General features: G+C 38.7%; 1 protein-coding gene across 5 annotated transcripts in view; it reads left to right on the top strand.

Moving 5' to 3' along the window:
• cacna1e.L (calcium channel, voltage-dependent, R type, alpha 1E subunit L homeolog) overlaps nucleotides 1-16,254 on the top strand; it is a 393,059-nt gene that overhangs the window by 309,966 nt on the left and 66,839 nt on the right. For all 5 annotated transcript variants that reach the window (XM_041590515.1, XM_041590513.1, XM_041590512.1 and 2 more), the window contains exons 6-9: nucleotides 2,552-2,655; nucleotides 5,049-5,201; nucleotides 6,092-6,276; nucleotides 11,829-11,932. In XM_041590515.1, coding sequence (XP_041446449.1) covers nucleotides 2,552-2,655; nucleotides 5,049-5,201; nucleotides 6,092-6,276; nucleotides 11,829-11,932 — 546 coding nt within the window. The remainder of the gene's footprint in view (nucleotides 1-2,551; nucleotides 2,656-5,048; nucleotides 5,202-6,091; nucleotides 6,277-11,828; nucleotides 11,933-16,254) is intronic.

The raw sequence follows: 16,254 nt of genomic DNA, 5'->3' as shown, positions 1-16,254 counted from the left end.
ATGAGAAGCAAAGGGAAAAAATGATTTTGGTAGATCTAGAGCATCTAAAAGTTATGCCTTCAGATCTTTCTTAAAGGGTGGTTCACCTTTAAATGAACTTTTATGTTATAGAGTGGCCAATTCTAAGCAACTTTTCAACTTATTCAAATTATTTAATTTTTGTAGTTTTTTTTAGTTATTCACCTTTTTCTTCTCAGTCTTTCCAACTTTTAGATGGGGTCACGGACCACACTGGGCTAAGGCTACAAATATATTCTTATTGCTACTTTTTAGTACTTATCTTTGTTTTCAGGTCCTCTCCTATTCATGTTCCAGTCTCTTATTCAAATCAATGTATGGTTGCTAGGGTAATTTGGACCATAGCAACCAGATTGCTAATATTGCAATCTGGAGAACTGAATAAAAAGCTATAATAACTCAAAAAACACACATAATAAAACCAATTGCAAATTGTCTCAGACTAGCACTCACTATATCCTACTAGAAGTTAACATAAGAGGAACAACCCCTTTAAATCACTAATTTATTGGTTTTCAGCATCATCCTTATTTATTGGTTTTCTGTTCAATTAAACAGAGATGTCTACAGATTACTCTCATTTAAATAAAATACTCCAGATTTCCATACAACAATAAAATCAATCCACCATCCTGTCTGTGTTGCAGCGTAAAATAATTCACATGTAGATTACTTACTGAGCATGGCTGTAGTTACATGTCAAGCTTACTAATGGCCGCTGTCACACTAAAGATGAAGTGGTTGAGTGGGGTTGGTTGGAGGGGGGACTTTTACATTGCTAATTGTAGACTTAGCCAGAATAACAGCAGGGGAAGTAAGTCTGGCTTGTAATTAAGGAAATTAGGTTTCAAAGGCCCAATTTTGTGGCTTTTCAGTTCTTGGGCTCACTCCAACATTTTCCTTTTTCCCCAACCCCAGTGTCTGTTACATGATATCCCCATTTCTTTCCAAAATATTTTCAAATGTTTACTGTTTGTATATGTAAATATCCTTGTTTTTCAATGCTTTTCTGTGAATAATTATGATCTGCTGTGTTGACATCAGCATTAAGAAACATCAATGGAAAAGTATAAATATTTTATGAAAAACAGTATTTTTGTCTACAGCATATCGCAACACAGTGATAGCCGTTGGTGCTGTTGTCTTGCAGACCACAGAATAGACTTGTCTCCAGGAAAAATGGAGAGAGGCTGTAGCGCAAATGACAAACCAAATAGGGCTGCCTAAAATGAGGGCACAGCTGTCTCTCCATGATATATGTTTCTCTGCCTACTCAAGGGCTCCATAAATGTATATGTATGACATCATGTTTATTTTATCTGAACCATGAAAAAGGGTATATTGGTTTATCACCCCACAACATTGAACTCAGTAACACTTTGATAAAAGAACTACTTTGTGTTAACATGCAATAGACTGTAAAATCAATGACACTGACACTCAAGTTATGGACTACTGGAGATTTCTTTACCTCCATAAACACTGGTAATACAAAAAAAAAAGTTGACACAAAAAGGGTTGTGAGAAATCAGCTTCTTTAATCATTCTTAGAAAAAAATCAATTTGACCAAGAATCACTAAAATTTGGGGATATTTGATGTTTTGTACACATATTTGTTTCCCTGCTGCATCCAACTGACTCATGCAACTTACCAGGGACTCACAGCATGAATCATTTGGTTTCACTAGTAAAACAGATTGGAGAGCAGTAAATGGCAAATAATTGCAAGCCAAGAGATGACCTGCACTGCGGTACTGTAATACAACTATTGAAGGGACAGCCACATCAGATTGATTGAAATCTCCCTATGCATTGGTTTATATTTATGGATTTTTACTGATATTGAGAGGTTGTTGGTAACTGCATGTAGTTTTTCTATCTATCTATCTATCTATCTATCTATCTATCTATCTAATCTAATCTATTTTACATTTTTCTCTTGATATGTCATTGCAGCATGCTGGACAAATACAAGAGATTCTCTGCACTCAACCCATTATCAATATATTGAGGACAGTGAAACATTTTGTGCCTTAAGCTACTAAAAATGCCTTCCCCTTAAAACAAAACAGGGATAACAGGGAAAACCTTCCAGCTATAGTCAGGTCATCCCACAGGTGTCTAATAAAGGGGCAGCCAAGTATGGAGTTTTACTTTGAAAAGCAGCAAGTAAGTTGCAGGTAATACCTAGTCCCTTTGTAAAATGTATAATGAAGCAATAGAATTCTTAATGAATCAGATAAAATTGAGCATAGGACTGGCGAGATATGGGATGACTTTGACGTAGTTGGCCAGCTTAAATATATTGCAATATATGGACAAACAATCCCTGTTTTGTTTAAAGGGGAAGGCATTTTTAGTAGCTTAAGGCACAAAATGTTTCAATGTCCTCAATATATTGATAATGGGTTGAGTGCAGAGGATCTCTTGTATTTGTCTATGTGAATTTTGTTGTCACAACCTCATTGCACCCCCACTTAATGGTTTTAAAAATTAGTGTTGAGCACAACTTTCCCTTTTTTGTTATTGCAGCATCCTGGCCACAGCTGGAACTCACTTCAACACTCATGTGGACCTGCGTACTTTACGGGCAGTGCGTGTTCTCAGGCCACTGAAACTGGTCTCGGGGATTCCTAGTAAGATTATTTATTTTTACTGTCAAGTTTCACTTCAACATTGCTTAAATTAATCTTATAATCCTATGTTGTTTTACATTAATGAAAAACTAACAATAACAATATCAAAACAATTGGTAATGCAAACAATTTTCTACTGTGAAAATTCAAAGTATTGCGAACCTGTAAACTGTTTAGTGACCCAAAATACCAATGATAAAAAATGTAAATGTTATAGTTTGCCGGTTACAGTTAGTGAATTTCTGATTGCCTGACTGTAAGTTGCACACGGCTCAACTCAAGTGTTCCATGACTGTTTAAACACAGGGCTGTCCAACTGAAGGCAATGCATCCAAGGAATAGCTACAAGTTGTCCGAGGGTTCAACTTTTAATGACACTGTAGCACTGTTATATTTTGGCCTCTAATTATGTAGTATGTTAACAAACCCTGGTATAACATATACAGTTAGTAAACTCCCAGCAGAAATCTAGTAGCACATTTTGGTGAAAAGTTGTCAAATGTGATTTCTATAGCCCAAAGTCTTGATAAAGAGCCCAGTGAAGCACAAAACATTGCCTTTATCCTATACAGGTGTGGAATCCATTATCTGGAAACCAGTTATTCAGAAAGCTGCAGATTACGAGAAGGCCATCTCCCATAGGCTCCATTTTAATCAAATAATTATAAACAATTTGTAAAAATTGTTTTCCTTTTCTCAGTACATTGCACATGATTCCAAACCAATTTGTATAATTAATCCTTATTTGAGGCAAAATAAACATATTGGGTTTAACTCATTTTTAAATAATATTTCAGTAGACTTACGGTGTGGAGAGCCATGTTACGAAAAGATCCCTTATCTGGAAAAACCCACGCATTCTAGATAACAAGTCCCTTACCTGTATGCCTTTTGAGCCCTATAAATCACATTTACTGGGATTTCTCCATAATGTCAGTGTGCTAATGGTTTTCTGTTCTGTGCACTGTATTTTGTATATGACCCAGACAGCAGGGGAGGATCTTTCAGTATCAGCTCCTGGCACCTTCACAGGACTCCAATCTAATACATACACCAAATAAACTGTCAGGACATTTAATGACTGTATATATGTCTAAAGAGAATAGCAATCCTTCAGGCAGGAACAGACACTGACTTTGTTCGAACCATTTTAATTCCAGGGAAACATGATTATTTAAACTGCATAAATTAACATATTTCTTATTTTATTACATTTTGCCTGCATCAAGAATGACAAGATCCACTTAACAAAAGTCTCACGCCTTTGATCTATACCACTTTATATTATATTTTCCTATATCAGCAGAAATATGTACAGTAGATAAAATAACAAGGCATTAGCTCTACAGAGTTTCATCCTTGTTAACCTTATAAGCGTTAAACGTTTTAGACATAAATTGTAAAAAAAATAAAAGATTCTTTTTATGTCATATTAAAATTTATAATTATGTTTCAAGGAATAGTTCATTCCAAAGACTGAAGAAACTTTCCTTCTGTTGTATTAATGCATATTATTGAGAGCTGCCGTACAGATCCAATGAAACATTGAGTATGTATTGTATAAAAATGCAGAAATGCCGATAGGTTGAAATTTGATCCATTGAAGTTACTCATAGCAACAAATTAATAATTCACTATACATTTTCTAACTAGACAGAACCATGTTCATTGCCAACTGGTAGTTACAGCTTATGCTTGAGAAGTTGCCCTTGTGTTAGTAAAAGAGGGCTGGAATTTCTTATGTATAACAACATGCCCTCACACAGTATCTTACTGTCTATTAAAGAGAAAATAAATAGGGTTTAAGCCTTACCCAGAAACATATTTTACTTGTTTATTTAACAAATTCATACAAACTTAAAGGTCATTAACATCTGCAAGTGCAACAGCAACTGCCTGTTAATAGGGCTTTCATATGTGTTGGACTGGCCCACCGGGATACCAGGAAAACTCCCGGTGGGCCCAAGTGTCAGTGGGACCTCTTGCTTCTAACCATTTGGCCTATTTCACAGTCATTCCCTACTTCTTTATGGGAAAAAAGATACTTAAGAATAGAGTAGAGTATGTAGAATTAAAAGACAAGGAAAATAAAGAGGTTGAGTGAGGAGAGGAAGAATAGTAGTTTGAAAGTGGGCCCACAGTCTAAGGTTTTCCAGTTGGCCGCTGGCATCCCAGTCCGGCACTGTGGTTTAATGTAATATGTGCACTCATTTGACCTACATTTTTTACTTCATGGACACTTATAAATTACAGTCTGGAAAGCCTTGAGGTGATCTTTCCTTTTGGCAGGGATATTGTCATTACAGACATAAAGCCTTAGTTAATCCGAGTCCCTGTGGCAGGTCAGTCATTCACTTTCTCCTCTCATTGTGTCTTGTTTTCTATCTCCTAAGGTTTACAGATTGTGTTGAAGTCAATCATGAAGGCGATGGTTCCTCTGCTACAGATTGGATTGTTGCTTTTCTTTGCCATCCTTATGTTTGCTATCATCGGCCTTGAGTTTTACAGTGGAAAGCTGCACAAGGCCTGTTACAGGAACAACTCTGGTATGCTAACAACTGAATATTTTTTAACCAACAATACATTAAAATATGTGCTTTTTAGTTAATGCAAAAAAAAAAATTAAAAGATCCTTCGAAAGAGTGAAATCCTTTTGGGTGACACATGCCTACCACACTCCTTTTGCACATGGCACTAATTGTGCAGCATTCAGTGCAAACTTTGTTGCTATATTGCTTGTCATGTAAAGCAGGTGCTTTGTTTGTGGAGACACCAAGGGGCAAACTTACTAAAGGACGAAGTGACTTATGCTGACGAAAATTCTTGCCTTTGCAACCTCAGGCCAGGCGAAGTGCACTAGAGTAGATAGGACTTCCTCTAAATTTAGTTGAAAATTTTTCTAAGGCCCAAAAAACGCTGGCGTCTTTTCCTTTTTTCAGGGTGATAGGCTGCAAAAGAGGTAACCGGCTTCCCCCCTACATTTCCTAACATATGGCACATAAACTATACACCGTGCTCATGTGTAGGGCATTATAGAAACTCTATTTTCCTTTATTAAGCTTCTCTGGGCTTGTGTAGTGTAATGTATTTGCTGCAACATATAAGCCCATTCAACTTTAACTTCCCGCCGTATGCAAATTAGCCAGCGCTATCGCAACTTCGCTCTGCTTGCAGAATTACCGCTAGCGCAACTTCGCCAGCATTCGGTGTCCTGGACGCAACTTCACATGTTAGTGAATTAGCGTGTAAAAAGTTCTATATTGTTATTATTACTACTATTGTCATTTATTCATTTTTAAAGTGGTATAACTCAGGTGTCTTTTTCAAGGCAAGATAAACACGAATGAAACTTATTTTTGTGGAGCTTATATTGAAGTTGGTATTTTATTGCTTCCACCCCTTGATTTAAATCTATTTTTATTTTTTAATACATGAGGAATGGAGCTGGAGCCCATGGACCCACCTCATCCTTGTGGAGTGCCCCGTTGCCCAACTGGGTACGAGTGCAAGGAATGGATTGGACCCAATGATGGAATAACACAGTTTGACAACATCCTATTTGCAGTGCTGACAGTCTTCCAGTGTATAACTATGGAGGGCTGGACCACAGTGCTGTACAATGTAAGAGCCATTCATATTTGAGGAGTTTGCTATTACAAGTGATTCAAATTCCTTAGTGTATATGTTTCTGAAACACAACATAACATACAAGTGGTATTTGAGTTGTTTCTGCATAGCATAACAGCAAGGGAGAAAGCGAAATGGAACAGACTGACGTACAGACACAAATCTGGTTCTGGTCTTGTGTGTTAGAGCATGGTTTAAAGAAGATAAAATTATAAATACTTAAATGTTTCTATTCCAAAAGCAGATGTCATTTTCAGGTTTCATATAAGAGCATACTTAGCTTTAATATTCATGGTTATTCTCTCTTTTTGTTCCTACAAACCCAAAACCCTGATCCTGTAAAGAGTCTGACATCCAACAGTTAAGGGAGAGACTGGAAGCAGAAGTACAATTTAGACAGGACTTTAAAAATAATATTTCAATGTCATTAGGCGTTGTGCCTAAAATTCACTAATGTGCCACTTGCAAAAGTGAGGTTTTGTTAATGGGCTTAGAGCTTAAAGGGGACCCGTCACCCAAAAAAATTATTTAAAATCCTATTTTATCATGTTAGTCATGCAAAATTAACTTTATTTACGCTGTATAAATTATTTGAATCTTGTTTCCATCAGTCTGGGAATTCATAATTATAGCAAGCAGGAAGGAGCCATTTTGTGGACACTGTTATTAAGGCAAGCCTTGCATCTTCTCAGAATCTTGTTTGTGCACCAGAATGGGGGACCTGATGTCCATCCCCTTGTACTGGCTACACAATTAAAGAGAACAAGGGAATGTGGGGAGAGCAGTGACACCTAGGAAGTGCTGAATGGAAAGTGAAAGTAATTGCTTGCCCCGCCTCTATGCCTAGGCATAGAGGAGGGGCAGGCAATATTTGATTGACAGCTGATATTTTTAAATGAGTTTACAACAGCTATGAATGCTTTAATAAAAAAAAGAAATTGGATTTCATATTTATTTTGAAAAGGACTTTTATTATACAGATTTTTATGTCTGGGTGACGGGTCCACTTTAAATTAACAATTGTAATTTGCATGCTACATAATACCACACAGAGACCAGCAAAAACAATACAGTGAGCAGATATTATCAAAAGTAGCCCAAAAACATTTCCCCCAAAAATCTAAATATGGGATGGTACCCAGAAGGGTGATCTTAGATTTTTACATCAATATTGGGCTGCGGTGATCTACTGGTCACCAATCACCATCTCAGGATCTTCTGCTAGATCAAAATCTACCATATGGTCACCCATAGTTCAAACCCTTAAACTTCTTTAAATATTATCTAATTAACTGAAGCTACTAAAAACTCACTCGCAGCATTACTACTTAAGTTATTCACGCTGCCGCGGGGCTCATGGGCATGGTATACTTAATAATGCAAGTAATTTAGTGTATGAGAATAGTAGTAATAAACATTACTACTAACCAAGTGCACATTACAAAAAGTACATTATTACAGTTAGATGTTGGATAGAGAAACTGAAACTGCTTCTGTCTGTCAGCCCACACCATGGCTGCTTTTTCCCAGCTGTGCTTTCCCTAAACAGGTGTATGCATCATTATGGCTGCACTTGCCTGAGCTAATTATATGTGTGTGTTCATCAATGTGAAGGGAAATAAGATTATTTATACAGTGCTGCACTTGTCATCATTGAGTTGTTTATATACATGCTAATGACAAGTGCAATGCTGTATAAATAACACATCATGAAGTATACTAGAGGAAGCTAAAGGTTAAATAACACAATGTCAATGCAGACTGGCATTTTAGGTGGAGAGCACCCACTATTCTCTTGTCCTTACTGAGATAGTAAGAAGAGATAATTAGTGACGGGCGAATTTGAGCCGTTTCGCTTCGCTGGAAAATTCAGCAGTTTTTTTTTTACGCCGGCGTCCGTTTTTTTTTTTACGCCGGGGAAAATTTTTTTTGACGCGAGTTTATTCGCTGCCGCGAATCGCGCAAATTCGCCGCAAATTCACGCCTGGCGAATAAATTCGCCCATCACTAGAGATCATATAAATAGTGACTAGACTTCGGTTTTGCATATGACTGTAGATCCAAACATAACATTTCACTTAGTGAAAACTTTTATCACCCACAATCTGTTCATCTCTGTGATTCTCCTTCTGCACTCGTATATTAACTACTTGACATGCAAAGTATTGTGAGAAACAGAGTTTCCAATCAATTTAATGAAAGACTGGGGCTCATTTATAAAGTTTGTGTAGCACTCAGCACTTTGTTTATTTGCAAATGTTTGCATTGCCTGTGTTTTTCCTAAATGATTATATAATGCATTATGCACAAAAATTCACAAATGGCTCACAAATGAGATGGGTGTTTGCATGAGAGCAGTCACTGTGCGAGGTTGTTGTGCGTGAAGATTGCATAGCATAACTCGAACACAGAGTGTGCTCATAAGTACGGTATTTGCAAGTATGCCATTTTAAAAAAATCTCTTAAGGACATTTGCAATGCAAATAAAAATTCACAATTATGTGTGCACATTAAACACACCACTCTTATCCAGCTTTGTAGATATAAACATGCCCAGGGCAAAAATGTTCACTGTTTGTGAATCATTTTGAATCTGTGCTGCACAAAGTTTATAAATGTTCCCCATATTGGTTGTTATCCAGATTTGTTTTCCAGCCTCACCTATACACATAGAAGTGATAGGCCTAAGGAAACTGAAGTGCTTGGCTAAGGAAACAATTCTTTTAATGCTTATGAAGAGGGGTTTTTTTGCAAATAATGCCATAGTACTGTCCTGAATTGTTTTATTTTACCCATATTAAACTATAGTGTGTCACTTTATGAATTTCCCCTGGAAATGTAAATTTTGTTCTAGGATTCCACGCATAGCTTGCTCTTGGCCTTTTTCCAAATTCTTCTCACACTGTGACGGCAGCCCACTGTGAGAAAGACAAATCTTGACTGAAACAATCCCCTAGCGCAGTGATCCCCAACCAGTAGCTCGTGAGTAACATGTTGCTCTCCAACCCCTTGGATGTTGCTCTCAGTGTTCTCAAAGCAGGTGATTATTTTTGAATTCCTGGCTTGGAGGGAAGTTTTAATTACAAAAAACTAAGTATATTGCCAAGTAGAGCCTCTTGTAGGCTGCCATTCCACATAGGGGCTACGAAATAGCCAATCAGAGCCCTTATTTGGCACCCCAAGGGAAACAACTCTTTTTACATTTGAATGTGGCTCACGGGTAAAAAAGGTTGGGGACCCCTGCCCTAGGGGTTTTATTCAAAGCTATCAGTCATCACTCTTCTCACATGACACTCAAGGGCAGATTTATCAAAATGTAAGATTAGAGCTTGGCACTAGTGATGGGCTAATATGTGCCGTCTTCCGGCGCTTCAGTAATTTTTGTCACTTTCGGCGCATGTGCAGTTATCCTGAAGCGGAAGACTGCTCCAACTGCTCAAAGGATATGTTATGTGCCAATTCAGCTTAGTAATACCCATACCTGTATTTGAAATGGGGGGCAAGATTGCAACAAGAATGTTTTTTGTTCCTGTTACAATCTTGGTTACTGAGGAACTGGGTTTTGGGACTGACACCACTTGTCATTTGCCAGTTCAATGAGAAGATGCTGGGGCCCTCAGCCCTACTGTGAGTTTGTAGGGGGGAATGTGCTGCTCTTATAAAACTTTTAGGGCACATTCTCTTTTAATGCTAGTATAAATCAAAGCCTTCTAAGTGATAAATAATCTACCAGACAACATCATATAAATAAATGGCTGGTTATAATGGTATGCAGAACATTCCACTAGTTGCACAAAAACAACCCCAGTTGCAATGGACACAAATCCCTTTCCAGGATCTTGCACTGCCTTCCAGTCTTAGCAGTCTGGCATACGATCTACGCCCCTCTGTCCTACTCCAGATAGGATTTTCCAATGTGCCACCCCCTGGTCCTAGCAGTCCGGCACATGTTCTATGTCCTACTATGGATAAGAATTTCTTTGTCCCTGCTTCAGGATGTATCCACTATCACTTCCACCCTAACTCTGGCTTAGCCATGGCCTTTAGGTCACTATCTCGTTGTTGGGGCCTGAGCTACCCGTACTAGCTTTCCTGTCTATCTGAAGTACCTAGTACTTCATACTGGGAGACCCTCTATCTACCTGTACCCATCCAGCCTATATCAAGAACTGAAGAACACAGCCCTGGGTGTGTCTTTCCCTTAAATAACCTTTGCACTTTATCCCCCTCTATTGACTGGGGTCTAAACTACAGGTAAACCTGCATTACCTTAACACTATTGCCACCTACCTGCCAATTTAACACATTACACCTGTCCCCCATTATTGTAAATGCAACAAAACACATATGAAATCAACATTTATACTTAACAAAAAAAAGTTTTTCTATTAATTGCAGCTCGTGTATAGTACTTGTCTGACTTCTGCTTGTTGTACATGTGCTTCAATTATGCCATATTTCTCGGCAAGAACCTCTCTTTTCAGCCATGTTTCCTTTGGTTGCCCATACTGTCACACATTTTCTCATAATCTGCCTGAAAATCTCCTTTGATTCCTTTTTATTTCCCAGTTAATTAATGTAATTGGCTAGTGAATGTGTGTTTGGCAGAGGCTCCTGTGTGTCAGCTATGGTGTAAGCAGCTGTGCTCCCATGCTGCTTGTCATCAGAAGCCTCCATGCTCTGTGTCAGCCCCGCAAGGGCTCCATGCCCAGACACAAATCTCATTTTAATGTTCAAATTCTATTGCCACAGTCTGTGTGCCCACTCGCTGTACTGACATTGCTCAGGCTCCAACTGCTTCTTGCTCAAATAATATAATTTATAGACAGGGTAAGTGATGCTTACAAACTTTTCCCTTTTGTGTTGCTGAAGTTATAACCATTATTTTTAATACATCCATTCTACATTATTTGATGAATCAGCAACAAAAATACAGCACAGAATATACTTGAAAAGATGGCCCTATCAGCTCTCTATAGTACTTATATACTGTATCCAGGGCAACCCTATGTGTATGGGGTAATGCAATGCAGAGGATTGTTTGAAGATCCTAATGTGCAAGAATTTAGTAACATGTACAGTGCATGAGTATGACAATAGGGACAGCAGAACTGCTGGCTGCTGAGGGGCCCATAGGGGTAGCCTTATCTGAGATATTGAACTGTTTTAGAGTTTGCATAAGATTGCAAAAACAGGTAACCTCTTCAAGGTTAAGGAGGGTGCAAATATCTTTAGTGACACCACTAATTAAAGTAAATTATACCTTGATTTTAAAATGTGTTTGGCATAGGATTATACCTTTTTCTTCTAGCTTTCATTTTATAAGAAAGTCGTTTTAACATTATGGCTGTTTGTCCCCTATCTTATTTCACTTCTCATGGATAATCTTACTGTATTGGGGCCTAAAGGAAAGTTATCAAGGGTTGCTATAACTGGGGCATGATCAACTAAAAACAGTTGGTAATACATATTGCAGTGCTGTTTGGTTATGTACCAATCTAACACTGCTTATTATGTACTCATGTTTATATCTGACCTTTTTTTAGACCAATGATGCCTTAGGAGCCACGTGGAACTGGCTGTACTTCATTCCCCTCATTATCATCGGATCCTTCTTTGTCCTTAATCTTGTCCTCGGAGTGCTGTCTGGGTAAGACAAACTCACTGTTTTCTACTGGCTGTTTTACTCTATGCCTATGGAATGACCTATACTTTCTCTAGACTATTGGTTCAAACTGCATATCCTTGCATCTGCTAAAATACTGTAATGCTTTTTTAATTATTATGTCTTTTCTCTAATCAATCTGTTGATCTTTTGAGACAATTTTTTTTTGAGCTTGACCATGTTAATATCTACTGTAAGTTTGCAGGATTCACAACAGACACTTTCTTTACTTTAAGGAAGTTTATTTACACAAATGGGTGACCATTTCAGCATACAAAACTTAAATTGTCCTGCTCACTGAGCACTACCTTCACACATTTGGTGAGTTCCCTCAAAACTAGGCCCCTTGTGGGCTACCAGCAAAAACCCATATGTTGGGGTCACCTGTACTCTCTATAATTCTTTGGGGTATTGCTCAGCCTCCTGACTTTCCTCAATTTCTCAACTCAGACTCTCAGTCCCTTGGTCACAGGCTCATTCTGCTCCTTGCAGTGTTAAGCAGCACCCCCCACTTTGGGAGTTCCTAACACAGACAGGCAACCTTTTTGTTCTGTGCCCTGCTCAGAGAGACCTTCCTAAGCTTTCCACTACAATGAAATCCCTTTCCACAGGACAGCCTTCTTGTGATAAGTGAGCTCTATTTGTGTGAGCTGGACCACTGGAATTGATTGTCTGACTTGCCTGTTCCTTCCAGAACACTAAAGCTTCCAGGGTCAGACAGCAAAAACCTTTAAACAGAAGGAACCCTTCTCCGTTTAGTAACATCTTTCCTGAAGTTTACATCTGGGAGAAATTAAAGGCAAAACTCACCTTTTAACACATTTCTTTGATGACTCCCCCACACTAGAAACACCAAAAAATGACAAAGGTTCATATACAATTCATTGACAGTTTGGTGGTATTTCCATAGCTGCTGCTAGATAGATAGTCATTGGCAAGGTTTGTTGGCCCTGTCTTGTAAGCGTAGGAATTAGCTTTTACCAGTCTAGTGTAGACAAGAAGGAAAAAATTATGACTGATTAATCTGGGTTACATATAATATGTATTGCTTTGTGTTAACTTTACTGTGTTTATAAAAAACCAAAAGATGTATCTTCTGTCGTTGTTCAAAGAGCTGCCTTTGCCATGAAGAGCAAATTTTTGTTTAACAGACTTGCCTTCTTAACTGCCTGGCTGAGGGAAAGGTTAACTGCAAGAATTCTTTGTTTTCCCCTTTGTGCACATATATTGAATATGGGGTTGCTAATTGTGCCATAATATTCATTTAAATAATGGATATGGGTGGCATTGTGACAGGAAATCACATTCAGTAAATAACACGTGGGCACATGAAACCGGTCACGTTCTAGGATTGTGCATCTCATGGTGGCCCACTTACTGCTATATAGTTCTAGACTTGAAAATAAAAGCAGACAGATTATAATAGGAAAGTGTATGTTCTATGACAGACCCCCTCTCTGTAACATAAATGAAGTTGCCATCCTAATATGACCTGTGCCAAGTAAGTGGACTTAATCATGCAACTGTTATTGCTATTTTCAACCACCACATCTCTCACTGCCAGTGGTAAGTGCCTTATGGCAGAGTTATAAGATATCTTAATAACAGCTCCTAAATTCCCAAAACTCAAGAAAGAGAATTAAATAAAGTTGGGTTCATAAGAAAAGTAAATGGAAGTACATTTAAGTAATGACAGAACATTGGGGTTATAAAGGGAGCAGATTGATTATGATTCCAGAGAGCATAACTCTTTCTCTACATTTCTAAATAGCTGTTACAGACCAAAAAAAACCATAAGAAAAATGCATAGTCTTTAAATTCTTGACCTGTTGTCAGGAAAGGTCAGTCCAAGTAAATTGCAAATCATTCAAATCCATGTTGTCATGGATAGAGATGTCGCGAACTGTTCGCCGGCGAACTTGTTCGCGCGAACATCGGGTGTTCGCGCTCGCCGGAAGTTCGCGAACGTCGCGCGACGTTCGCCATTTTGGGTTCGCCATTGTTGGCGCTTTTTTTTGCCCTCTCACCCCAGACCAGCAGGTACATGGCAGCCAATCAGGAAGCTCTCCCCTGGACCACTCCCCTTCCCTATAAAAACCGAAGCCCTGCAGCGTTTTTTCACTCTGCCTGTGTGTGCTGAAGAGATAGTGTAGGGAGAGAGCTGCTGCCTGTTAGTGATTTCAGGGACAGTTGAAAGTTTGCTGGCTAGTAATCGTTTTGATACTGCTCTGTTATTGGAGGGACAGAAGTCTGCAGGGGTTTGAGGGACATTTTAGCTTAGGTAGCTTTGCTGGCTAGTAATCTACCTTCTACTGCAGTGCTCTGTATGTAGCTGCAGTGGGCAGCTGTCCTGCTTCTGATCTCATCTGCTGACTGCTGCAATAACAGTAGTCCTTGTAAGGACTGCTTTTATTTATTTTTTTGTTGTTTTACTACTACTACTACTACTACTACTATAAGAGCCCAGTGCTATTAGTCTAGCAGTGTTGGGGAGTGGGACTGGTGTGCTAATCTGCTGCTCCTAGTAGTTCAGCAGCACCAACTTTAATTTTTTTTTTTTAATATTCATTTTTTTTTATTTTACTTTTTTTTATTTTACTACCGCTGTAGTAGTGTATAAGTTGACCTTTTAGGCATTATTTGCCCTGTAGGCATTATTTGCACACTGTTTTCTTCAACCCGCCATCGAGCTGTGTGACCTTGTTCCCATTCTGTCTAAATATCCATAATATTACCGTCTCCAGAAAAAACACCGGAGTCACTTTTTTCAAGCAGCATTCATATATTTTACGTAATCCGTATCCACCGCTGTAGTAGTGTATACGTTGGCCTTGTAGGCATTATTTGCACACTGTTTTCTTCAACCCGCCATCGAGCTGTGTGACCTTGTTCCCATTCTGTCTAAATATCCATAATATTACCGTCTCCAGAAAAAACACCGGAGTCACTTTTTTCAAGCAGCATTCACATATTTTACGTAATCCGTATCCACCGCTGTAGTAGTGTATACGTTGGCCTTGTAGGCATTATTTGCACACTGTTTTCTTCAACCCGCCATCGAGCTGTGTGACCTTGTTCCCATTCTGTCTAAATATCCATAATATTACCGTCTCCAGAAAAAACACCGGAGTCACTTTTTTCAAGCAGCATTCATATATTTTACGTAATCCGTATCCACCGCTGTAGTAGTGTATACGTTGGCCTTGTAGGCATTATTTGCACACTGTTTTCTTCAACCCGCCATCGAGCTGTGTGACCTTGTTCCCATTCTGTCTAAATATCCATAATATTACCGTCTCCAGAAAAAACACCGGAGTCACTTTTTTCAAGCAGCATTCACATATTTTACGTAATCCGTATCCACCGCTGTAGTAGTGTATACGTTGGCCTTGTAGGCATTATTTGCACACTGTTTTCTTCAACCCGCCATCGAGCTGTGTGACCTTGTTCCCATTCTGTCTAAATATCCATAATATTACCGTCTCCAGAAAAAACACCGGAGTCACTTTTTTCAAGCAGCATTCATATATTTTACGTAATCCGTATCCACCGCTGTAGTAGTGTATACGTTGGCCTTGTAGGCATTATTTGCACACTGTTTTCTTCAACCCGCCATCGAGCTGTGTGACCTTGTTCCCATTCTGTCTAAATATCCATAATATTACCGTCTCCAGAAAAAACACCGGAGTCACTTTTTTCAAGCAGCATTCACATATTTTACGTAATCCGTATCCACCGCTGTAGTAGTGTATACGTTGGCCTTGTAGGCATTATTTGCACACTGTTTTCTTCAACCCGCCATCGAGCTGTGTGACCTTGTTCCCATTCTGTCTAAATATCCATAATATTACCGTCTCCAGAAAAAACACCGGAGTCACTTTTTTCAAGCAGCATTCATATATTTTACGTAATCCGTATCCACCGCTGTAGTAGTGTATACGTTGGCCTTGTAGGCATTATTTGCACACTGTTTTCTTCAACCCGCCATCGAGCTGTGTGAGCTTGTTCACATTTTGTCTAAATATTGATAATATTATCGTCTCTAGAAAAACCACTTGAGTTACTTTTTTTCAAGCAGCATTCATATATTTTACGTAATCCGTATCCACCGCTGTAGTAGTGTATACGTTGGCCTTGTAGGCATTATTTGCACACTGTTTTCTTCAACCCGCCATCGAGCTGTGTGACCTTGTTCCCATTCTGTCTAAATATCCATAATATTACCGTCTCCAGAAAAAACACCGGAGTCACTTTTTTCAAGCAGCATTCACATATTTTACGTAATCCGTATCCACCGCTGTAGTAGT

Source organism: Xenopus laevis, chromosome 4L, assembly GCF_017654675.1.
Source record: "Xenopus laevis strain J_2021 chromosome 4L, Xenopus_laevis_v10.1, whole genome shotgun sequence".
NCBI lineage: Eukaryota > Metazoa > Chordata > Amphibia > Anura > Pipidae > Xenopus > Xenopus laevis.
Note: the sequence above shows the minus strand (reverse complement) of the source record. Positions and strands in the feature narration are given on the sequence as shown.